Consider the following 25,475-nt stretch of genomic DNA (forward strand, 5'->3'; position numbering starts at 1 on the left):
GAGAAATAGGAAAAAATTATTTGTTTTCCTGATCAAATGCTTGTACTACTTCATAAATTATTCCTAGGTGAATATTTTATGGGAAATATATTGCTGATGAGCCCTTACAATATTCTTTAACCATAAAATACTTAAACGCTAAAGCTGATAAAGAAAAGTGGTGTTTTTTTTGTTGTTTGTTTGTTTGATTTATTTGTTTGTTTCATTTTTCATGAATTGTCTTTATTGCTGGGTTGCTGTCTGTAGCCAGAGAAGACTGACAACCAGTTTTCTTTTTTGATCATTGGATGTAACTGACTAAATTACCTAGCATGAATGAGATATTTAAAAACCATTGATAAAATTAGTGCTATGGTACTAAGAAGACTCCTTTTTGTTGCTATTGTTGTAGGTCTTTTGACTTGAAGTCAGGTTAAAGCAAACGCAAATATTAAATGCGCTCAAGCTATTTCATGTGCTTCAATGTGGAAGCAGGTAGTCCTTATTGTGGTTGAAGGTGAAGTGTGTGTGACTGTCACTGAAACTTCTCTCAAAAACAGGGTGTCTAACTGGAAGTAAAAGGATTCTTTGTAATTTATCCCTTTGGCAAGCCATGCAGTGATCTGGACTGTATCACTTTTAATTGGAATGTACAATTTCAAGGCTTTTTCCAGCTGTTCGTCTTTGTAGAGTCACCAGAAAGAAAGCCATTCTCTGATAAACTGGGGAATTTAAGAGACACTTTTTTAGTTAAATACCCATGCTGGTATGGTTAGAAAGATAAAGCTAAAATAATGAGGCTTAGAAACCAATTTTACTGCCTTCATGTTCAGGAGTCTTCTGTATTCAGGTTTTTTATATAATTTTAGACATAATGGGAAAATATTTATGAAACTGAACATAAGGTTTTTAAAAACATCCTGCAGCTCAAAATCTCATTAAAAATATTTTGCAGAGCATTATGATCTCTTCTTTAAATGTACTGGGGGGAGTAAGGGAATTGAATGCCTGATAATGCAACTAATGTGAAAATTACTATGATATTGGTGAACTGAAATAATAAACATCAGTGTAATAATTTCAGAAATTGAGAATACAGCAGTACTGAAATCTTGTCCATCTATTTTCTTCAACAAATTTTAATCTAGGAGAAAAAGTTCAGATTTCCCTTAATCAGGACATAGAGTTTGAGAACACTAGAAGAAGGTGAGTGAGAACAAGAGAAAGGAGTTGAACATATGTTGTTACAGTTCTTTGCTGTTGAGTATTATTTTTCAGGAAACACAGATCACTCCTAATACTCACTTCCACCATTTCTGAAAGAGCAATTGGATTGAAAATGCTAGGATTTTTATTTAATCTTAAGAGGTCTGTTTTATAAAATATTATTTGCAACTGTAAATGCTGGAAACCTTTTAACATGTAAGCAGAAAAACCCTCATAACCATATGGCTATAGACCTGAGGATATAAGAAAAACACCATGTTTTGATCAAGTGTGCTGTAAACGAGAACTGCTAGTTGTATGTATATGTAGCTATATGTAAAATTTGCTGTTAGCAGAAATAAGGAAAAATAGCAACATAGGATATATTGAAATGCATTATGTGTGTTAAGACTGAAATATGTACAAATGGGAGTGTAAATGACTGAGTAGACAGATTTAAAAAAACAACTCACAAATTATTAAACAACAAACCGTTAGCATACTTAGGCTACTACTTGAAACTATCACATTTATATTTCTGTGTCTCTAAGAAGCATGCCTGATGTTCCATCATTGATGAGAGGGAATGGTGAACTCTGTTAACAGGTTGGTGGCACTGAATTGCTTGAGGTTTTCACTCTGCTTCTTGGGGAGCTGATTAGTCAAAACAAGTAATAGCCACCTCAAGGTTCTCTTGGGCTGTCAAGCTCATCCCCACCATGGTCCCTCAGCAAGACATCACGGTGTTCATAACATCTTCTTCTGCCTTCTTTGAAATTATTTCCTAAAAATTTTGTTCTCGTATCGTTTTTCTGAGCCTGATAGGTAACAGTGTTTGGAAGTTGAGCCAGTGATGGGTATGCTGCCTGCAGATAGCTGCTCCAGGCGTCTATAATTTGTTTAAAATGACTGGGTGGGGAAATTCTGAAGTAATCTTGAGAGAATGTGTGTCGCCTTGGAGGTAGTGTTCTAGTGCACTAGAGTAGTAGGTTTATTGTTCCTGGGGCTGATGGTAAGCTGAGTATATCATCAGGCTACTGACTTGTATGCCTATCTGAGAAGAAAATGCATTGCTATAAGCCTGGAAAGAAAGTTATCAGCTCAGTGGGAAAGAATTCCACTGCAGAAAGGTGAGCAAAGAGTAGGAAAAGACATTAGTAAATGAGCAACATGTATTGACAGGGACAATGAATGCATTCTGTAGAATGTCAGACTAAAATGAAAGGCTTTAAAAATAATTTGCTGTTTGCCTCCTGCAGAATAGCTCTGTTGGAAATTCGAAGTACTTTGTAGTTTATCTTAATTTGGAAGCATTACTGGGTTTTGACTGAGGGAGATAAAAAAAAGGCAAAAAATCCCCAGCATCTGTATCTGAATGTTACCTGTTTTCTTTGTTGTCAGTGCTTTGCTTCTGCTGTGAGAAAAATAAATTAAAAATATTTGATCATAATTCTGAGTGGTGGAAGTGCAGGTGATAACCACATTATGTATAATTTCTGAGATGTGACTGTCAGTTTGCTGCTTCTCATCACATGAGCTGTTGTGGAGATGGCTATTTCCTTTACTATAAGAGAATAGCCAACAAAATTGGATTAAAAAGGTATTCTTGAAGGTATTCTTGTGAAGAAAGCATTGCTGCTCTTGGGTAGAAGTAATAAATTTTAGAGTTTATCTAGCAATGTTTTAGGATCCTGGATGGCTTTGGAAAATTGTATTTAGAGTTTCAATGGTTTTAACTGTGTCAGTTATTCACAACAGGTGCATGCTTTTGCTCCTGTACCCCAAATGCTTCATAAACAAAGCCAACATGGAATTAATTAAGCATTAGATACAACAGCATATCCTTAAACTCAGACTACTCTAAAACATGCAGTATACATTACTGATTGTAGTTGGCCTTGGAAGAAAAAGGGATAAGGCACCTCAATTTTAGAGAAGCAACAGGCTAATTTGGATACCATTTATTAAAGGTGGTAAGTCACTACTAGAATTTTTCAAGTTTCAATACACTCAACTATTAAATATAAATTTATGAATTCATTTCCCAGTGTTATTATTATGTGCTGAAGAATCTTTATGTGTGATGTGTTCATGACTAATTGTAATAGTTTTAGGAAGAAAAAGATTAACAGCGTAATAAACCAGTTCTTGGTTGTTAAAGTAGTATATGCCTGAATGCTTGGATGAGAGTTATGAAAAGATGAGGGCTTAAGTCTCATTAAAAATCATTAAAGTATCTGTCTATATGAGCAGGTATGAATATTTTCTCATGAGAAAAAAGACAACCTTTCTTTAAGGTTTAAAGAAGCAATTATTGGAAACAATTGAAAAGTACAATTTAAATTTTCTGGCTGTTTCAGCATGTTCTTTACTAAGTTTTCATAAGGAGAACTGTGTGTATTAGAGTCAGTTTTACAGATGTGTAAGTAGTCACTAGTTGGCACTGTTTCTACCTTAATAGCCAAGCCAGTAGATGCAATTAAGCAGGCCTGTCTTCTTTTGCCTTCACAATTTAGTGCCGTTTTGCTAGCTCAGTAGTGAGCTGCACTGTGTTTGTGTTTGTAGTATGTAAAGGCTCTAGGTAGCTTGGTCAGAAGCTGCAGTGAGTCAGTGGTAGTTGGGGAGTTTAAATTTGCATCTCCTGGTTCCTTGATCTCTAGTAGTGATGAATAAATCTACAGGCAAAACTTTCAAAGGAAGTATAGCAAAATAAAATATTTTAGTACTATGTATTGGGTGCTTTATCTCTCACTTTCTTAACCCTTACCTTGCATATTAATACTGGTGAATAGATACAGACAGTTACAAGTAGCAGGGTAGTTTTTTAAGTTTCTTGTTTGCCCAAACAACTTCTTTAGCATACCTTGCAGTGGAAACTATAAATTGCAGGTTTTTTACTATAGTCTACGTTTGACTTTTAAGTAAGGGTTAAATTACAGTTAAATCGCTAGCTATAATCTGCCCTTTGAATATGTAATCTCAAACTAACCATGCTCTAGCTAAAGAATCCTATTTGGAATGTCCTTGTTCTGAGATGGATTCATTCTGAACATTTCCTTTCCTCCCTGAATAGGTAAAACTATGTAATGATTTGACAGGGTTTGATCTAGAACTAATAGAATGGCTATAGAATTGAAAGAATGAATGAATCAAATAGTCCTTTAGCATAGAGAAAGCAACACATTTACTCCAAGTAAATAGCTCTTGATGGAGTTATCAAATGTGATGTTTAATTTAGTTATTAGCAGGTTCTAGGTTGGTTGATAAAACCAAATTAATTCAGGTACTTTGAGGTAGATTTTGAAAAGTGTTCACGTGGTATGGATAGATACCTAGTTATACTATTTATGTGGTTGGATAGTCTGCACAAAAAGCAGGCTTGTTTTGCAGCATGGCGATGCTGTGTATGAATAATGCATGCTTTTTTTTTCAGATGAGGTTTTTGACAGAATTCAGATAATACATTTGGCATTGAGATTTCAGTTGTACAGTATACATATGAAGAATTTCATATTCTGAAATGACAGGTTTTTTCTTTACTTCATTAAAAAGAGGACATCTCTATCTTCACTTATCTTAAAACATTTTAATAACTGAGACTACCAATTATGTTTTATAGGATTTGATTTTTGTGCTAAGACCTTATCAAAAGCGTCTAATAAGGTGCTTTCTGCTGAGTTAATGATATGTTTTAGATGTCATTTCTTATACCTATCTTCAATAGACATATTCAGACAGTGTGATTGTAATAATCAAGGTTCAATCAAACCATACTCAGTATGACAAATATTGCATGAGATTGTAATGCAGGTATTCGTGCTCTTGATAAAGGGCTTAATTTGACTCCTAGCAGAGAGCCACTATTGATTTTTGTATCAGAATGCAAAATAGTTCTTATTTGTCATGTATGAGGGAAATTGCTTCTTAATTAAAACTAAATAAAATACTCACTCCAAGGTTTTATGCAGTAATACAAAAAGTATCATGTTGTGTTGAAAATGTGTTCTTACACAGGTCTGTAAAGGTTCAGTTAGCAATTATTCTTAACAAACTAAAACACTTCCTAAACAGCTGCTTAAAACATCATTTGTATCCTTCCTGGAATGTTTGTAGATTTACTGTACCCCAAAGCTCACTTCTTGTTTTTCCCTCCCCCAAAGCAAATGTCAAAGAAATATTTGAACAAACTATTATTCATCTTCAAATCCCGTTCAACTGGGACTGTGAGTTCATTCGACTGCATTTTGGACATAACAGGAAGAAGCATCTTAACTATTCAGAATTCAGTCAGTTTCTTCAGGTTAGTTATTAACCTTCTTCCAAAGTAGAATTGAAATTCATTTTCATTTCTAATAATACACTAATTGCATTATAAATTTGGATCTTATTCTGGTATTTCTCCATACCAGTTCTGTAAGCAGTATGTACTCATTGTGCCTTAACTTGAATACCATCCTATAAAAGAATGGAACTAAATACACTGTTTATGAAATTAACCGTTTTACTGATTGTTGTTTAACTGGATTGAGGGTCTGCTTTTTCTGTCATGGGAAATTAATAGTAAAATTAACCTCTGCCAGAGAAAGATAGCATCCTACATATAGCCAGTTGTTATTAACCATATAACCTCCCATATAAATGTTTTTGCTTCTTTAACATTTCTTTTAGTGTATTTATCCTAATACTTACCCTTTTTTTTTCTCTCACTGGCGTGATTGGGAGTTTGATCTTAAATGCAACCAACTTTGCAGGAGGCGTATCTCTTTCCTGAGATGTTGCTGAAGCACCCTTTAGGGACCAGGCTTTAAAGGATTTCATTTAGAACCAGACTTTGTACTAAGTCAAAAAGTTACAGTAAAAATATAAAATGAATTGAAGGTTATACTAGAAGTTAAAAGAAGGCATCAGTTATAAAGGAAGAAAGAAGAGTAGGGGAAACGTACATTATAATTCATGAGAAAGGAGTTTGCAGAATTGTTGGTAGTTGCACTGAATTCCATAAATTAAGTTTTCTGTCTAGTGGACCTGAAGAAAAATAGATTATGCACTTCCAGAGCTAGCCTTTGGTACAAAATAGTTTTGTCTTAAAAGTAGTGAGTGATAGATGTGCCTTAATACTATCTGTCATTATTGTCCAGCGTAAAAATAGATCATAGAATCATAGGACAGTTTGGGTTGGAAGAGACCTTTAAAGGTCATCTAGTGCAACCCTCTTGCAATGAGAGGGGGCATCTTCAACAAGATCAGGTTGCTCAGAGCCCTGTCCAACCTGACCTTAAATGTTTCCAGGGATGAAGCATCTTAACCTCTCTGGGCAACCTTTTCCAGTATTTTACCACCCTCACTGTAAATCTACCCTCTTTTCATTTAAAACCATTACCTCTTGTCCTACTAAGAAGTCTGTTCCCATCTTTCCTGTAAGTGCTGTTTCAGGACTGAAAGGTCTCAATAACATCTTCCCAAGAGCCTTCTCTTCTCCAGGCTGAACAAGCCCAGCTCTCTCAGCCTGTTTGCATAGGAGAGGTCCTCCAGCCCTCCAAGCTTTTGTGGCCCTCCTCCCGGACTCACTACAGCAGGTCCATGTCTTTCCTGTACTGACCTGTATCTGGATCTAGAGCAGATTCTAGAAAAACATGTCTTAACTAAATAGGATCTGAAGTCTGTATTGTAAATCGAGATACTGGAGTTTGGCACAGACTTTCAAGGCTGCAGTATAACATGGTGTTACTTTTAAGGAATAAACTGTGTTCTGCCTTTAGTACCATGTATTTTAAGTGATCCCAAGCACAAATTTGGAATACTGGGCAGAAAAAGCCGCATTGCTTTTTTGTGTGGAACCTAACCCAGAACAAAGTGATAAATACCTGTTTTGATTTTATGCTTATTGCTCCAAGATACTCTTATGTCGGATACCGTAACCTTTTACTGTCTTCATATATTAAAAACCTTCAGTAGGGAAGGGTAGTATGGGCTGTAGTAATATCAATATGTATACGAGTTGGATATTGTTGCCCCTCATTTTAGATTAGGTTATGTTTCTTGTTTCTTATTTATCTTGTGGGGTTTGGACTTGGATCATAGCAGGCTTGTTGCACTCGGATCTAGAAAACCTTGATCTTGAGGTTAGAGCAGTTGAGAACTTACTGTGAAGGTGATATAAGCTGGATAGTTAGACCTCTTCTTATTGTCTGTCAGTACATGGTTATTATTTTTGCTGCTTCTGGAAGTCTGAGTGGCAGCTGAATGTGCTTTATGTTTGCTTGAATAGAAGGAAACAACTTTTTCTGGACATAGAATTTACAACCATCATTGTTATCTTGAGGTTAGGTTACTGCAGTGTGCTTTATATGAGGGTTTTTACAGATTGTATAGGAGTTTTAAATTGCCTGAAATGAGTGGCCATTTATGACATTATGGGAAGTAGCTGTTGGGGGCACTCTAAATCTGTATTATATAATTTTCACTGTCCTCCTGTTTATTTTCAAGTACTTTTCAATGAGTTAGTTTATAATAGCCCAGTCATATTTCATCTTGGATGTGCAGGAGATCAGTTCACTTCAGGTCTTTTAAGATCAATATCAGATGTTTCCCTAACAGTTAAGTATTTAATAAAGGAATAGATAGCAGACAGGACATGGATATATGAAGTTTATTTCTCAGATCACTTAGAGAAAGTGTGTATTTCCTTACAGTTGAGCTGGGGCTTTTCCTTGACAGAGGAATGAATTTGTGGTTAAACTCAGTATGCAGACTTCTCATTTTACTTGAGCTGGCATTTAAGTTTAAACTGCAGTTGTGCTGTGGTCTACATGCATGGACATACTGAGGCATGCTATAAGAATCTGAAATAAGTGACATTTTTGTGAATACCTAAGTTATAGAGCTTGTTTCTAATCTGCTGTTTCTGAATGCTCATTCTAGGAGCTGCAGTTAGAACATGCAAGACAAGCCTTTGTATTGAAGGACAAAAATAAAAGTGGTATGATAACTGGGTTGGACTTCAATGACATCATGGTTACCCTTCGCTCACATATGCTTACTCCATTTGTGGAAGAAAATTTAGTTTCAGTAAGTGAAAATAAAAGTGCCTTGAATTCAGCATTTAATAGCTGTAATGTTTTAAGATGTTACTTCTTCTATGCCACTTTGTCTTCTCCTACCTGTTTGTCACTGCCTTGGTACTAGAGATTATCCCCATCATAACAGAGTGGACAGAGTGAAACATGGCAGCATTCCTTTGCTGCAGTAGTGGAAAAGTTTGGCAGTCTGGTTTACATGTTGGAAGCAGTTTGAGTTAGTCTACTAGACTTTTCACTAAAGCAAGGCAAACTGTACTTGGCACAGAAAGAACATTCATTTGGAACAAAAGCATCTGATTTTTATATTTGAATATATGACATCTCAAAAGGTGGAGACTAATTTCAGTTTTGTCTTTTTATGTATTCTTACATTCTTTTTCAGATCAGAATTCATAAAATCAGTGTGTAGATTCTAGAGGTAGAATGGTTACAGCTGAGATAGTTTGGCAAGATCTGTAGGTGAAGTAATGACGTAAAAGTTATAAACTAACAGTATATAGTATTAAAAGTATGTAAGAATGAAAGTTATAAAAATACAAAGGAATATCTTTTTATCTTACTATTTTCCCTATATATCTTGTGTTGTCTAACTAATAAAACATACCATCTTGTGTAAAATTTATAGTATCTACTAACTCTGGACTTGGAAATAGTCACTGCTGTATGTGATGCAATAAGTCAGTTAGTGCCTTTATCTGAAGTAGCATTTACATTCGTCTCTTAGAAATAGAATATAAGAAAAACAGTGGCACATTTAGTACATGTATCAGATACATTGAATAATTATCTACTTAAATGATTATTTCCTAATGTTTTTACCAAAAAAGTAGTATCCCGTCTAACAATTCTGCCCTAATGTTTTTTATCAAAAAATATCTTAAAATTGCAGGAATGGAAAGAGATCTTTAATTCTTTCCTTATTTTTAAAGGTAGCTGGTGGAACCGTTTCACATCAGGTCAGCTTCTCCTATTTCAATGCATTTAATGCCCTTTTGAATAACATGGATATTGTAAGGAAAATCTACAGTAATATAGCAGGTACAAGAAAAGATGTTGAAGTCACAAAAGGTAAAGTATGTTTCCTACATTTTATTAGTGTTTTAGTTCTGTCCAATTTGTAATCTGTTATTGCACACGAGTTAAGGCAAGTTGGAAGCTGCAGTAGTATGCAAGGTTAGGGCTACTATGAAAAGTGTTTAAAGAGTGATTTTTATCCTCACAGGTTAGTGATAATTTTTAGCAAGCTCATTGAGGAGAAGAATTGGCCTTGTTGGCCTTATTAGTTTGAATGATTAACTTAAAGTCAGTATGTTGTTGAGAATTTTACCACTCATTGAAAAATTCTGGAAAGGGATTCATGGTTGCTTAGAAATAGAAAGGGAATGTGATAGAATGGGTTAAGTTTGAAAATCCATCATCAGTAATCCCCATGTTGGTTTAGCTCTAGTTACTTTATTCACGATTAAATCTTTTTTAGAAAAATTGTAATTATTTATGAATTCTTAGTGCTTACTTGCCTGAGCGGTTTTATATATAGTTTATATCTGTTAGGACATAGGTAATCTGTGTGCATATGAAAAGTTGCCATATTTCAGTCTTGCTGCAGGCATGAGTAGATTGCTTTCGTAGTCATTTTATGACAGATTTTATCACTGATTTTATTACCTGTATGGGTGGGACCAGCCAAGTCTGTGTGTGGTGAAAAGCACGCCAAGTTTTTTTTTTGTTTTTTTTTTTCCCCCCATTCTTTGTTTGGGTTATGTTCATATGCTCTGCATACTTTTGTCCCTAAAGGAAAACATAAAATGCGTGTCCTCATCCTCCAAATTGTGCTAACAAATTGTCTAGCAATGTTTTTTGGTGCAGATGCATAAATACATCTTGCTTGGATTTGTGTTGTGGAAAAAAAAGGAAGTGTGTTTTTACAGCTCAGACTTGTTTACTGCAGCTTGCCAATTATGTCATGAACCTGTCATATAATTTGGCTAGATGAATACCTAAACTTGGGGTCATTCGGAGCTAGCAGAGCGAAAAATCTGGACGTGATGGCAATAGATGAGTCAGTTGCTCTTAAAACTGTGAATAATGGCCCATTATTCTGTTCTATTTCACAGAACTTTAGAAACAAGAGTCACAAATTGTGGGTGTCGTTTTATTAAGCTTGCTAATAAGAGGATTTTTTTGTTGACTTTGAATTCTTACCTTAAATCGCAGTTGTGGAGTCAGACTTGATCTGTGATGCAAAGGCCTGTGTCAAGATAAATGTTCTCCTAAAGATATTTTTTTCCCTTTGCATAATGGATTTTGCTTCTTGGAGAGAGATTTTGTTTTGATGGTATTGAAGTTATTTGTGAGCATTTAAAGAGGAAATTCGACAAATAATGCAATTACTTTATTTCTCTTTCTCTTTTGAATCCAGAGGAATTTACGCACTCTGCAATCCACTTCGCACAAATTACACCACTGGAAGTAGATATTCTCTACCAACTTGCTGATTTATACAGTGTTACTGGGTAACATAATTAATATTAGCATTTTACAGTTGTTTTCTGTGTGAAAGCTACTAATTTTCGCCTTAATTTTGCAAAGTTTTGTATTCTATTATATTTCATTATCAGTAATTTTTTCAATGTAAACTCACCTTGATGTGAGTTTTGTAAGTGAATTGTGTATATCAAACACAATTATTAGTTGTCATATTATAGGTAAACATTTAAAATAGCAAAATACATTACAGTAGTCCAAAAAGACTACAGTACGCTGGCATTATCAACTCTAAGTATTGTTGATGGTTTGCATGGGTTTTTAACACATGTGAAAACTTAGGTAGGAATAGATAGAAATAGGTTAATTTGTGTAGTATATCCCTTGTTCCTAGTTATAGGAATAATCCAGGCTCCCTTTATTTCCACTTGCAAGCTATGAGAATGCCCTTCTAATTCCAAGCATTTTTTATTGCAGTATAGCAGACTTCTTAGATGTGCATTCAGATGTGACAAGTGGGTTTTTTAAACTCAAGATGTATTCTGTGGGATGTGGCCAGGAATACAGTATTACTGGATTTGGTGTTTTATCTGCCGGTAATTTATTTTTCTCTGTCCTTTGTAAAGGCGCTTAACTATGGCAGATATAGAGAGAATAGCACCACTGGCAGAAGGTGCATTACCTTACAACTTGGCAGAACTCCAGAGGCAGGTAGGTAGAAAAAGAATAAAATTGTTAAAGTTAAGTGAATGTTTACGTATATTTACATGTGAAAAATAATAATAATACACTTTCGATAGGTTCTGAAACATGCTGTATGTATTGCTATTAGGATAGAAATCGGGCAGGCTATTGAGTATGCATCTAAACAAGGTACTAGATGTCATATTAGATTGGTCTGATGTGTGGCAGGGTAATCTAAAGCACAAATATAGGGTGGGTGGAGAATGGACTGGGGGCAGCCCTGAGAAGAAAGTCTTGGGGAGTTGGTTGACCTTGAAACAGTTACAAGCAGATTCAGAAAGGAGGGCATATATACATGGTGAATTACACGGTTGCATAATCAAAAAGTACATAGTCCAGTTGCACATAAGTGTTTATTACGCAAAACAAACCAAAAAATAGGATCTGATCTTAAAAGTTTCTGATGAGCAATCTTTTGTTTATTTTTGCTGTTAGAATTTAATGAGAAATTTTAATTCCACAGAGCTCTACCTTCTGGAGTAAGGTTTGCAAGCAAATACAATGATATTCATCTGAACCAGTGCATTTTGCTCCAAGGATGTCTCCACATCCCTTTTCCCCCTGTAATACACAAAGGGAAGATTCTTCAGATCTTGTATGAGCATATCCCATTGTTCTGACTAAATACATCTTTGTGTACTCGGTAGATAAATGTAATTTTTCATCCTGAAGGTTCTCACTTTCTTGCAATGTCTGAACTACTTCAGTTCTCTTTCAGTCTGTGTTAAGAGTTTATGGAGTGCCTATCAAAACATCCAAGGGTCCTGATTCCCAAGGGGGCATTATTCTGGTTTGGGCTGGGTTCTGCTCCCAGCTGCCCACACCTCGCTTGGTACACAGACAGCTGGGCTCCTTAGGAATCAATTGCTGAACAGCCACATCTTGCAGCTCAGCATTTATGGCAATCTGACACTGGTGATGAGTTGTGTTAAAATGCTGCTCCCGAATTGCAGTGATTCAGCAACTGATTCGCAAGTAGCTCAGCCATCTGGGCTGTTGGGGCAGGAGGACATGCAGCTGGCAGCAGTACCTTTGTCAACCATTCCAAGCTACACTGTTTCCCATAAAGTGAAGTTCAGATTCACTATCCTGCTGATGCCAGTGACAGATAGTACTGCTGCAGAGTGGCCTGAAGTAAAGTGGCAGTGTAGTGACAAAAGTCACCCATGCCTTATTAGCCACACGAGTGTCCTGTATTTTCCAGTGGATGAGGAGACCCAAGAGTCTATCTGAAAATAAAAGCTTGTGTTTATAAAACGTCCTATGCATTCCTAGGCATATTGCAGAGGTTCTTTTAAGCAGTTATATCCACTACAAAATCTAGGATATGTATTAATGACAGGAAAATCTTGAAAGTTCAACTGCTATGATTAAAAAATTGTCCTATATGGAATATAGCAAGTCTTCCATACATGGGACTGAGTGTATTTTGGTGACTGTTATTACAGGTGGATTTGATCATTCAGTTCTCTTTCAAACAAATTGGTCTGAAATGCAGTGTCTGCTCTGTTCTTAATATTATGCTCTATTGTCCTTAAGCTATTAGGCATGTAAGCCAATTAAATAAGTGTTCAAAACCTACTTAGTGGTAACAGTCTTCCTATGGAGTCCTGATGACAAGAATGATAGAATGGATTGACACAGAAATGTGTATACGTTTATCCAGACTAATGTGAAATAATTTTGATTAAGTTTTGTAATTACGTTCCTAACCACCAACTTTGGTTTTAATCAGTGTCTTCATATTCACCTTTATGACTAGACAAAATACTGACTTGTTTTATTTTACACTTCAGAACTACCTTTGTAACTTGGCATTGTTATAAAATGAGCTCACTGATAAAAGTTTTACTCATCAATAGAACAGAATATACTCTTTTCACACTCCTGGAGTAAAACATTATATTTTCATCCTAGTCTACATTCTGTGTTAAGAGAGGACAACAAAAAGCAAAGTAATTTAATTTTCTTTTATTTATAAGGAACAGTCTTTTAATAGACCTTTTCCTAAGTGAACCTTATATTACCTTATTTAACTGTATTAATAAAATGAAAGATATCCTTTCCTGGAAGAGGGAATATCATCTCAGAGAGGTCCAGCTGTCCCTGAAAAATAAAACCAAGTCTGTAATTATTTGTGTATGATTTTAAAATTCCTTCTTAAAGGAAGATCTACATTTTTACATAAAGTAATTCTATGTAGGTTTGCTGGAAATGGAAATTAGCTTGCTTTCAACCATGTTTACTCTGTTGTCAATTTTTTTTCATTGTGTGAGATTTTCTTAAAGCCTAGCAGCTGAATATCCTATGGGGATGACAGCTACAGTAATTTTCTGTTTATAAATATTCATGATTTGAAAGCTATAGCATTAATTACATTCATTTACATACCCATCTGAACACACAAGTAAACTGCAAACTTTGTGAACACTTATTTAATAATATAAAAGTGACATTTCCTTCAGAGTTTGATTTTTAACATCCAGTGATGTACTCAATAAGACTAACGTCTGAATATAATGATTCTGTGATTGAAGTTTGATGAGTACTGTGTGGAGCTTAGGAAAAGAATAACCTTAAAACAGCTAAAAAGAAGCAGGTGTGCTATAGCAGGAGAAAATTTTTGTGTAAGGAAGAACGACTTCTAAGCCTTTGTGGAGTATTACTATTGTGTGTGTCTTTTATTTACATCAGTCAAAAGGAATATCTCTGTATTTTAGGATTTTTTTGTGTGCATGTATGATTATTTTGATTTTATTGTGAACTTTTGTTTTTTAGATAGAAAAATTTGGTGTTTTGAGAATAGTGAGGACATTAATCAGATTTATTGTTTCTGATTGCTTGTAAAGGCAATACATTTGATTTAAGCTTTTATATGCTGGTCTGCATATGTGCACTTTATCATTTTGATGCTACCTAGAATTTCCCAGTTCTTCTCTGTTAAGATATGTTGCTGGGAGAGGAAAATGTCATGTGGAAGCAAATGATGTTAGCTGTATCTTTTTCTTCTGTAGAAAAACTGTATAAAATATAATTCATGTTTTTTATCACATGTAATGATCACAGGTAATGACAGGTAAAGATCACATTTTAGTCTTATGGGCTTTTGTTCTACATTTTGTACATACAGTGTAACATTATGTGATAAAGGCAGGTTTTTGCACATCCAGTGTAATACCAGTCCAAACAGAGTAGCTTACACTGAGGTACCTGCTGTCTTTCTGTGGATATTTCACTTTTCAGAGCTTCAGTAACTTGAACTTAACTTAGTTAAGTAGCCTTGCTGAGTTAACTGTGAAATGCACATGTGATAATCTTTGTGAAGAGTTCATAGTGTGCATCAGAGCAAAGCCTTCCATAGCAGTTTGTGGTCTGTATATATTCCAGCTGTGCAGTCAGGAGCGCATCTGCTAATGGCACAGGGTGCTTTTAAGAAAAACAGGTTTGTTCTGGGGAGATGGGCTTTCATATGGAATTTACAGTTAATATCTTGGCCAGTAATATAGCCTAGCCAAGTTATACTGCATAACAAATTCTTTTCTTGTCCCCTTGTTTGTGTTTGGAAGAAAATTTGGTCCATGATCTGTACTCTGTAGTGCAAGTTTGTGGACACTTACATCTTGCTTATCAGTTACCTTGTTTCTAATAACCATCTAATAATATGAGTCTCTGCAAATATTTTCTGTGCAGGCCTATATTTAATTAGAACACTATACATTTATAATAGTGTGTGTGATTGAAGTGAGGGAGGTCATCATTGTGCTTGTAAATTAGCAGCTGCCTGAAAAAGACTTGTGGAGAATACTTTGAGAAATAATTGGCTTTTTACTGTTTTGAAGACATCAAATGTCATGGTTTTGCTATGTATTAATGTATATGTAACCTTAAAATATATCCCATCTTGATAGATGCTGTCTGTGAAATACTGAATTCCTTTTGATGTAATGAGTTTTATTTGAGCCAAAAGGGGGAGATAGATGCCACACAAACTCAAAGGCAACAGAATAGAAAGTAGCAAAGTTGATTTGATTTTCTGTCTGCTTTTTCTTGACCATATTTGTTTTAGTTATACTAGGAATATATAAGGAAGAATATTTTCTGAAAGGAGTATTTGAAAAAAGTGCTTCATTTATTAGGTGTAATGGAAGTTATATAGTAACTATTTTTTTCCTCCATAACGTAAAGCTACCAATTTTTATCATATTCTTTCTGTACCATTATAAAAGCCCATTCACAAGCATCTTTGTTTTCCCCTGCAGATTTTCAAGTGCTTTATATGTCCTTTTTCCTTTTTTTTTTTTTGTTCCCTCTCACACAGCAATCTTTTGGAGAGTTTGGCAGGCCTATCTGGCTCCAGGTAGCAGAGTCAGCTTACAGGTTCACTTTGGGCTCAGTTGCTGGAGGTGAGTAATATTTCCGTTTTCAAGTTTAGGTTAGTTTAACACTGTCTTGCCAGAATACTCGGTCTCATCTACGATGCATTTCTTGGTTATAAACGTGAAGAATTGTAGGGTGGAGCTGCTTCTGGTTATGCCAGTCCCTTTCTTTCCTTAATGCTTCTGTTCTGGTATCTCTCCACAGTCCTCTGAAATTACACCAGTAATGAAATTCCTTACTAATAGTTCAGATTGTTTTACACACCTTGTTTTAAGTAACTGTAATTCATTCTCCTTGAGACTTTTTTCTAGACTTTTAGTATTGTCCTTTCTTTCTTCCAAAACATCAGAGATCTTACCAGCTTATGTATTCTTTGTATTTAAATAAATATTGTAGAAAATCATCATAAAAATAATGTACTACACCAACAATGGTAGTGCAGAAACAATACTTAAATGTTTCCTTACAGCTGTTGGTGCAACTGCGGTATATCCCATAGACCTGGTGAAAACTCGTATGCAGAATCAGCGCTCCACTGGTTCAGTCGTAGGAGAGTTGATGTATAAAAACAGTTTTGACTGCTTTAAAAAGGTTTTGCGTTTTGAAGGCTTTTTTGGTCTTTACAGAGGTAAGTGAATAAAAAATAAATTATACCAAGTCAGGGATTTTCTGCCTCTTTTCTAATACCTCAGCGCCTAGTTTCTTAGGGGAAAACCAGGAAACTTGATATCCTATACAATTTTGCTTCTGTTTCATAAAACTCAATATGTATCTTCCCTTGAGCACTGTTCATCGTAAGGAATTGCTGGAAAAACTGGACGTATTTTTGTTACTGATTTGCTCTGTGCTGCTTAGGTTGTTTAAAGTCTTAATTTCTGAGATGTGAGTGTTGTGGACATGATTGTTATCTCACAAATTGAGGACTGTAACTTTTGGCTGGTGATAAATATCAGAGGGAGATTAGCATGTGAGGAATAAAGGTCCATTTTACTGCAAATATTTTTTGTTAAGAGAAAAAAGACAGTAATTTTGTAATGTACCTGTCAACTGGATGCCAGTTCTTATGGCTCATATTTTTGCAGGTAGTAGGACTTGTTTTGTCCTGTGGACAAGAAATTGAATCCTGCTGTTGTATTATGTTGCTCTATTTTACTTTAAAATATCAACAGTGGAACTCATAAAAGTTGTGATAGAAAGAAAAAAAAACAAACTAAAAACCCCTCCTCTAAAATACAGGTTAAGAATTCAGAGCAACTTTAATCAGTTTTATCAGTTAGACTGAAAGATATATCTTGTTTTAGCTTAGAAGATTCTGAAGGCTTTTTCTCACATCAGTTTTTTCTCTATTTTTAATTGTCATTTCACCTAAATGATGATGTGTGCAGTTATCATAAGGATCAGTAAAGTATTTATAAATTGGCACATGTTTGTTTTTTAGTTGGAGAAAGTGACTTTTGTGATGGTCACAGCCTTTTTTTCTGCTTTGCAATGTGTTCTGTCAATGAAGACACTGAACAATGTCCTTTAAGAACAATATCTGGGAGGTTTTTGCATGTGAAAGTGTGTATTCTGGCTAAAGAATTCTTTGTAATCTTGCAGGATTTTGCTATGCAAGTGAGTAGAGGAGGAATATGTCAGTGAAAATGTTAATGAAATGGCTGTAATCTCCATAAATAACGTCTTACTGGTGAATTGTTTTTCTTTTTTGTTGCTAAATCTTTTGCAACAGCAAATACTCCATAAATTACATTTATGAGACTATTTCTAGAGTGCTGTTCTATGGTACTGTTTTCTTTCTCTTCCCCCCAACCACATGGTTTTGCACGGCAGCTTCTAAAACTGATCATTTGTTATTTTTATTTTCTAACCTTTCACAAACACTTTGAAATCAAGGATGATTCCATTAATGAGTTGGAACCAGTGCTTTACACTTGAGAAAAAATGTGCTTGTTTGAGAGCATGTCAGTTTGTTAAACTATTTAATAGTCTGTTTAATAATAGTCTTTAGGATTGTTTAATGTAAGAAGTTTCTTTGAAAATACTACAGTTAATGGTCAGCATGTTACATCTTGGACTGATACAATTATATGGTCTGTGGAGTATATTAAAGTAATCAACAGAATTATTTTTAGAGTTGGCTAAAGTCCTTCACTCAACGATGCAGGTTCTCTGGCACACCAAATATGTGTGTCCAATGAGTTCAGCTGCCTAGAAGGGGGGATTGTCTTGTGTTTTGTCTGGTAGTTTTGGGTTTTTAAAGTGTAGGCACTGCAGAGCTGGATTTTCTTTTCATGGTAGATCGAAGATTCAGGTTGGGAGGGCAGCATTTCTTTTGTTATTGTCAACCTTTCTTTGTATTTAATAACTGCCTTTCCTCAGCATAGTAAGTCTGTAAATCACATAGAAAGTATTATGTTGGAAGAAAACACTACGCTACATATATTAACTGCTGCTCTTTCTATTTAGGTACCTTTGCTCTGAGCTTCCTTTTAAGGAAGTAGTATAAAAATTCTGCAGGCTGAGTACTTTTGGTAATTTTGAACATTTAAAAATGAATTTTTAGTTATTATTCTTTTCACTTAAAGGGTAGTGGAAAGCTGCATTGTATGAAAATAACAGTTTTATTCCTGTTATCTCTGATATAATTAGTGGGGGATTTTTGTTAGGTAACTGGCAAACACTTCTGAAAAACTGATATTCTATAACCATGGAATAACATTAGGAAGTGACCACTTCTTAGAAAAATAAGCCCTTTAAGGTTTATGACCTATCAATATGCCAAAAGGATTATGGCAAAAATATATTTAAAAATAAAAGATGCTGTTATGATCTTGTATGTTAGGAAGTTAAGACTGCCATCTACTGATTTTTTTCTTAAACCTATTAGTTCCTAGAAAAGTGTATGTGCAGTGTATGGAAGTTCATTTTGGTAGTAGCTATTTTTCAAGAACAAGGTCCTTTTCATGATAGGTTTCTCTTCATTAAGGCTTTCTCTGGGTGAGATAAAAAATACTTAACAGTAATAGGGTTTAAAGAAGTTCCTGCTACCATGTTGGACTGAACAAAAGAAAATCCTTTTCATGCTTAGTTGACTGGAGCCTTCAGAAAACTCAGGTCAGTGAATCAAGTAAAAGTGAGTTGATCATTTATCAGTCATGTATGTCTCACAATTACTCTCCTATTTTAAACAGTGATTGTAAGGTTTAGGGGAAAATGATACTAAGTTGCTAAAAAAGTCAAATGAATTCTTATGTAATAGACATATCTAAGGTGTATGTTCAGTCCTTACCTTTTTTTACTTCTGTACAGCAACAGCATTAGGCTTGACTTGGTTGTGGAAGGCAGATCTGGTCGCCCTTTTTATTACCATGTTCAACAGAAATCTTAACATAAAATTGGGTTGGTATGAATATGTAGTGCTCTAGCAGCATCACACACTTAAATGACATCCACCTCAAAGGATATCCCATGTGCAGAAAGGCATTTCTGTAGCGCTCTTATAAAATGCTAGTTTCTCTATTAGGAAGATAATGTTGCCTTATGATGTCTTTGTTTCTATAGGCTTGTTACCACAGCTGATAGGTGTTGCTCCAGAAAAGGCTATTAAGCTAACTGTACGTACCTTTTTTTTTTCTGGCATCCTTTTGTTTGTTAACATAACAGGATTTATTTCCTAAAATGTGTGAAAGATGACCACTTACAAGCACTCTAATACATATGGTTGCAGATGTACTTGATGTCTCTTAGTAAGGAGGAAAAATAACTTAAAATTGTGTGTAATGTATTGTATCGTTACTAGGTTAATGACTTTGTCCGAGACAAATTTACTAAGAAAGATGGTTCCATTCCACTTCCTGCAGAGGTCCTTGCTGGAGGCTGTGTAAGTATCCATCCTGTATTCCCAGGGAAAAATTATTCTTGTTTTCTGTTTGGAAATATTTGCATACTTATGAGTTGAGTTCCCTTGGAATTATGTCCTTCATCAACTTCTTTTGGCCCAGTTTCTTTTTCAGTTTCAGCAATGGTTTTATTCACAAAAGGCTAAAGAGAGGGGACCTTTTCTCCCTGTCCATACTTTTGCCTGGGTTGTTGTTCATGGTTAGTTTGGAAAGATATAATCCTTTGAGAAAGGATTATAGAGATGATGTTTGATTTTCCTTCAGGGCTAGAACAATGTAGAAGATCTATTTCTTGCTGAAGATTTTAAGAAGGAAAAGAAATACACTCTTCATCTTGCTATATGCGAATTTTTTTATTAGCAAAAATGTGGAAAACCAGAATGATGTAGTCTTGCTTTTCAGGTAACAGGTATGAGCAAATTTTCTGTTTAAATGACTTTGTATAAAATCCAGCCATGTTACTCCAGAAGCGAACTACATCCATCATCTAAATACAGCTCAAAACCAAATTGTGTTTTTGTTGAGATTGAGGGCTGTAATTCAATGGGTCTCTTAACAATCTGTAAGTGGTTTGAATTGATAGTGATGATAGATTTCTTTTGGTTTTGCACATTGGCTGATTTCATTTGTGGGATTCCCCAACAGTTGTTAACCCTATAAAATGTTTAAGGCTCGAGTTAGGTTTCTTTTGTAGCAGAGAACACTAATAACTTCCAGTTGAGTAGGCTGACAGGCTGGTATAAAACCTCCTCTGCTTACAAAAAAACCGGGGGCAGAAAGGTTGTTGACCTCTGCAAACTTTTAATTCAAAGAAGCAGCCCTGAAGGGAGGCTGCGTATAGTTCTGCCTGATTGAATTTGGCAGCCTAGTACATGCTTGAGTCTTCACCTGTCAGTGTATAAAGTTTATTTTCTGAGAAATGTGAGAAAGCAGCTGTGATGTATAGCTAGCAGAAGACGAAACTTTTTCTGGAAAGCTCAATAACACAAAAGGACATACAAAGCATTTGTAACTGAAGTGAATATAATTCATTAGTGTTTTTCTCGGTGCTTAAATTCATAATTAAAATCAAGCATCTGATAATCAGTTTTATTATGTTCTTTTTTACTGAAATATATTATTTGGTTGGGGTGAGGCTACCTTTCTTCATTATTTCTGTATTCCTTCTCTCTCTGTTAATACAAAAGGATGGGTTACTGTGGGACTGTCTGGATTTCATATATTTTTAAATTATTTTCAGTACCTGGATGTGGGTAACAGGTTTTTTTTTGGCTTTTCTTTATTGTTTAACACTTAAATATTTTGCTAATAGAATCATAGAACCATAGAATAGTTAGGGTTGGAAGGGACCTTAAGATCATCAAGTTCCAACCCCCTACCATGGGCAGGGACACCTCACACTAAACCATGTCACCCAAGGCTCTGTCCAACCCAGCCTTGAACACCGCCAGTGATGGAGTATTCACAACTTCCCTGGGCAACCCATTCCAGTGCCTCACCACCCCCATGGTAAAGAAATTCTTCCTTATATCCAATCTAAACTTCCCCTGTTTAAGTTTTAACCCGTTACCCCTTGTCCTATCACTACAGTCCTTAATGAAGAGTCCCTCCGCAGCATCTCTATAGCCCCCCTTCAGATACTGGAAGGCTGCTATGAGGTCTTCATGCAGTCTTCTCCAGGCTGAACAGCCCCAAGTTTCTCAGCCTGTCTTCATACAGGGGGTGCTCCAGTCCCCTGATCATCCTTGTGGCCCTCCTCTGGACTTGTTCCAACAGTTCCATGTCCTTTTTATGTTGAGGACACCGGAACTGTACACAAAACTCCAAGTGAAGTCTCACTTGGAGACCAATAGTTCACTACTAATATAGGCTAAATTCAAAACATGCTTTTAACCTTGTCATAAAATCAGAAGGAACAACATTATGCCCTTATATAGTTCTCAGATGTACTTATTATCTCTCTCATTTGCCTGTGTTTAGTGCTGAACCTTTTCCTGTTTAACAGGAATAATGCACTTTTTCAACATTTCTGGTTTGGAACTGATAGTGGATGAGCAAAATGAGCGAGCCGTATTTTCAGCCCCTTTATAGAGATTACAGGAGAAGCCTTCCTGACCTTTGAAGGCCCACCCTCTTGTGAGCTGTACAAAAGCACATTGTGCATGCTACAGTCCTCGACAACGAGTCAAAAAAATCCTTGTGAGGAAATGGAGACAGCTTGGGCAAGGCTCCAGCAGACCTAGCAGATTCTCCTCTCTGGCTGGCAGTGCCATATCAAAGCTAATGTATGGTGTTACAGTCTTTCAAGACCCACACGTGAGAACAAGTGAATCCTCTGATAGTAGTGATTTAAGAGAACCTGTGTAGTCTGTTCATTATCTCAGCTCTGGAGTGTCTGTAAAAAGTGCTACTCCGTCCAGCAAAGAGGCTACCCATAGGCACGTGCTTCCTTCAGAAACGGTAACTCCAAGTGACTGGATCTCTTGGGCCAAAATCTTACTTGTCAGGCTCCAATTATTATCATCTCCTATAAGGTTATGGAATAAACTCCCATTCCCACTAAGAGGAAATGTCTTAATTCTTGTAGCTGTTAACAAAGATGCTGCCCATGCAGTGGCCTGTTTACATGGTCAGCTGCCTGTCTGTTGTGTTTCCTTCCTTACTGCAGGGTAGGGACCTCCCGCAAGTAGCCTGTGCCCTGTGCTCCTTGAAACCTACCTGCTAGCCGCTGGGCAATGTAAATGTCATTGGGAAGTGAAGGGTCTGCTCTGTCAGAGCCCAGATATTCCCAGCTGCTCTCAAGCTGTAGCTATATTTGAGCACTGCAGAACAGCTATGCGGGGCAGCTCAGTTACAGTGGATCAGGTCATACCTGTCAATGAAAGGACTCTGATCCCTGGTGGATGAAACTGATATCCCGTCTTCCTACCTTCCTGAGAGTATGCTGGTTTGTTAATCATCAACAGCGCTATCCACACTTATGCATGTTCAGGGCAAGCAATTTCTGTCCCTACTGTTACTGTAATTAATTGAATTACATTTCATTGTAATTCAGTCATTAGCCTGCATTCCTGCCTTTGGAGTTTTCAGCTATCAGTATCTTTGAGTTGCAGGGAGATTGAGGCTTTGCTAATAATTTCCTGTATCCTGACAGTGGCTGGGGAAGCAGGGAGTGCATACCTGATACAGACAGTGCTTCTTAAAGGAGCTTACATGCATAACACATGTGACTGCATCATGAAGGGCAGGGTGCTGTAGGGCAACTCTGTCCTCAGTTGGGAAGCAGTGTTGAAGTAGACATCTAATGTTACATAAATGATTCATAAATACTGTTACAGTAGGTAAAGATGCTGTGATTTTTAAGCTGTAATTTCTCTGAGTTACATGGGAAGAAATGGACTCTTCCCATCATTCAGTGTGCATGGTGCTTAGCGTTTTGAATGGATGAATCTTGTTTGATCAAAAGACATTTCCGATTTGTGCTACAGGAAGGAAGCAGATGTGGAGTGCCAGGCAGAAAAGGTCTAAGAACCCTTCTTGGGGGTGTAAACAGTGCATCTGTTGATGATTAGGGATTGGGAGGAGTGTGTGTACATGTCTGCACATGCATACCCATCAAGGTCCAAATTTACTATTGATTTTAATACTTTTACATATTTAAACATTAAATGTAACATTTAGTCTAAATATTTTGGTCATACTTGTAAAAAGAATTTTCATATGTATTTATACATATATATACACATACATGCAAACATGTTAACTTATCAGGCAAATAGGAATGTGTCAAATATTTATTTTTGAAAAAATAAAATGTCACTGGTTTATTTAACAAACATAAAATACAGAATTATAGCTGTCAGGCTACTTTGAAATCTTGAAGATGCTACTTCTTTTAATATACTTTAAACAGATAAAATTAGAAGCAGAATTAAACTTTACTGCTTTATCCTGATCTCTGTTGTGGACATTTAAAGTTAGGGATAAAATTACTGTTTAGTAAGAGACATTAAGCTTAGTGTAGGTGCGTGAACAATGACAGCTTTGCTATGAGAAAGAAGTGCAAGTTCTTTTGATGTTTTTAAACCAGACTTTTTAAAGTAACACCTTGTTTTAGCTGCTTGCAAGGGACATAGTTGTGGTCCAGGATGTGGTGGTTTCAAAAAGGAAGGAAGGAAGGGCCTGAAATAGGCCTCTCCCCCTTTGTAGCATATGCCTTTCGGGTGGAATTGGAAAGGGCAAGAGGTCTCATGTTGCAGGGTCATTTGTGTATTTCCTTCAGCCTTTGGCATGTCATGGGGCGTTTGCTGTGGGATCTCAAACTACATCTTTTCTCACATAACCTTTGCTGTCAGATTTAGTTCCTTTATTTGCTCCTTGTGGAGTTATTTTACATGACATTAAGGTTAAGTAGACATTTTTATTACTGGTATTTTTTTATGTGTATGAATAACCTCCATTCAGAAACAAATTTGTCAACCTCTTTAAAAGTGTCTGTTGTAATTTATGTGTGAAGAGAGGTTTTGGGGGGGTGTGGGGTGTGTGTGTGGGAATCTAGATTTAGTGCACCTTCTCCAAAAGAAGTTCAAGGACTGCAATGTATACTTCTGTGTGTATATATATGTGCACGTGTATTTAACATACATAGCTGACAGCTGGAGTAAAATACTTTGAAAAAGAATGATGATGATTGCCAGTGATTGCACAGAAGCATGGAGAATTGCATTGCAACCCTCCATGCTGCCAGTTCATTTTTATTTGGAGATCCTTTGTGTCATTCTGCTCTGCATCCTCTTCTGGGGAGTGCTGTTCCTCTACTCCCCAGGCAACACTTGCCCCTGCCTCACCCATTCTGTGTCAGATAGATAGGCAATCCTTTACTTAAAAAACACACAAATGAAAAATAAGTCACATTATTTTTTTTTTCTAAGTACACAATGAAAAAGTGAGGGTTTTTTGTGTTACATAGAATCATAGAATAGTTAGGGCTGGAAAGGACCTTTAGATCATCTATTTCCAATCCCTCTGCCATGGGCAGGGACACCTCACACTAAACCATGTCACCCAAGGCTTCGTCCAGCCTGGCTTTGAACACCGCCAGGGATGGAGCATTCACAACTTCCCTGGGCAGCCCATTCCGGTGCCTCACCACCCTCATGGTAAAGAACTTCCTCCTTATATCCAATCTAAACTTCCCCTGTTTAAGTTTTAACCCATTACCCCTTGTCCTATCACTACAGTCCCTAATGAAGAGTCCCTCCCCAGCATCCTTATAGCCCCCTTCAGATGCTGGAAGGCTGCTATGAGGTCTCCACGCAGCCTTCTCTTCTCCAGGCTGAACAGCCCCAACTTTCTCAGCCTGTCTTCATACAGGAGGTGCTCCAGTCCCCTGATCATCCTCGTGGCCCTCCTCTGGACTTGTTCCAACAGTTCCATGTCCTTTTTATGTTGAGGACACCAGAACTGCACACAATACTCCAAGTGAGGTCTCACAAGAGCAGAGTAGGGGGGCAGGATCACCTCCTACAACCTGCTGGTCACGCTCCTTTTGATGCAGCCCATGATACGGTTGGCTATCTGGGCTGTGAGCACACACTGGAGCTGGCTCATGTTCATTTTCTCATCAACCAACACCCCCAAGTCCTTCTCCACAGGGCTGCTCTGAATCTCTTCTCTGCCCAACCTGTAGCTGTGCCTGGGATTGCTC

At 36.5% G+C, this 25,475-nt stretch overlaps 1 protein-coding gene across 3 annotated transcripts in view; it reads left to right on the forward strand.

Moving 5' to 3' along the window:
* SLC25A12 (solute carrier family 25 member 12) overlaps positions 1–25,475 on the forward strand; it is a 50,041-nt gene that overhangs the window by 14,226 nt on the left and 10,340 nt on the right. For all 3 annotated transcript variants that reach the window (XM_062604756.1, XM_062604757.1, XM_062604758.1), the window contains 9 exons: positions 5,346–5,485; positions 8,107–8,253; positions 9,194–9,332; positions 10,684–10,777; positions 11,375–11,459; positions 15,811–15,895; positions 16,339–16,497; positions 19,431–19,483; positions 19,669–19,749. In XM_062604756.1, coding sequence (XP_062460740.1) covers positions 5,346–5,485; positions 8,107–8,253; positions 9,194–9,332; positions 10,684–10,777; positions 11,375–11,459; positions 15,811–15,895; positions 16,339–16,497; positions 19,431–19,483; positions 19,669–19,749 — 983 coding nt within the window. The remainder of the gene's footprint in view (positions 1–5,345; positions 5,486–8,106; positions 8,254–9,193; positions 9,333–10,683; positions 10,778–11,374; positions 11,460–15,810; positions 15,896–16,338; positions 16,498–19,430; positions 19,484–19,668; positions 19,750–25,475) is intronic.

The sequence above is a fragment of the Pezoporus occidentalis genome, unplaced genomic scaffold, assembly GCF_034315485.1.
Source record: "Pezoporus occidentalis ecotype Australia unplaced genomic scaffold, CSIRO_AGI_Poc_V1 ctg88, whole genome shotgun sequence".
In the NCBI taxonomy this organism is placed as follows: Eukaryota; Metazoa; Chordata; class Aves; order Psittaciformes; family Psittacidae; genus Pezoporus; species Pezoporus occidentalis.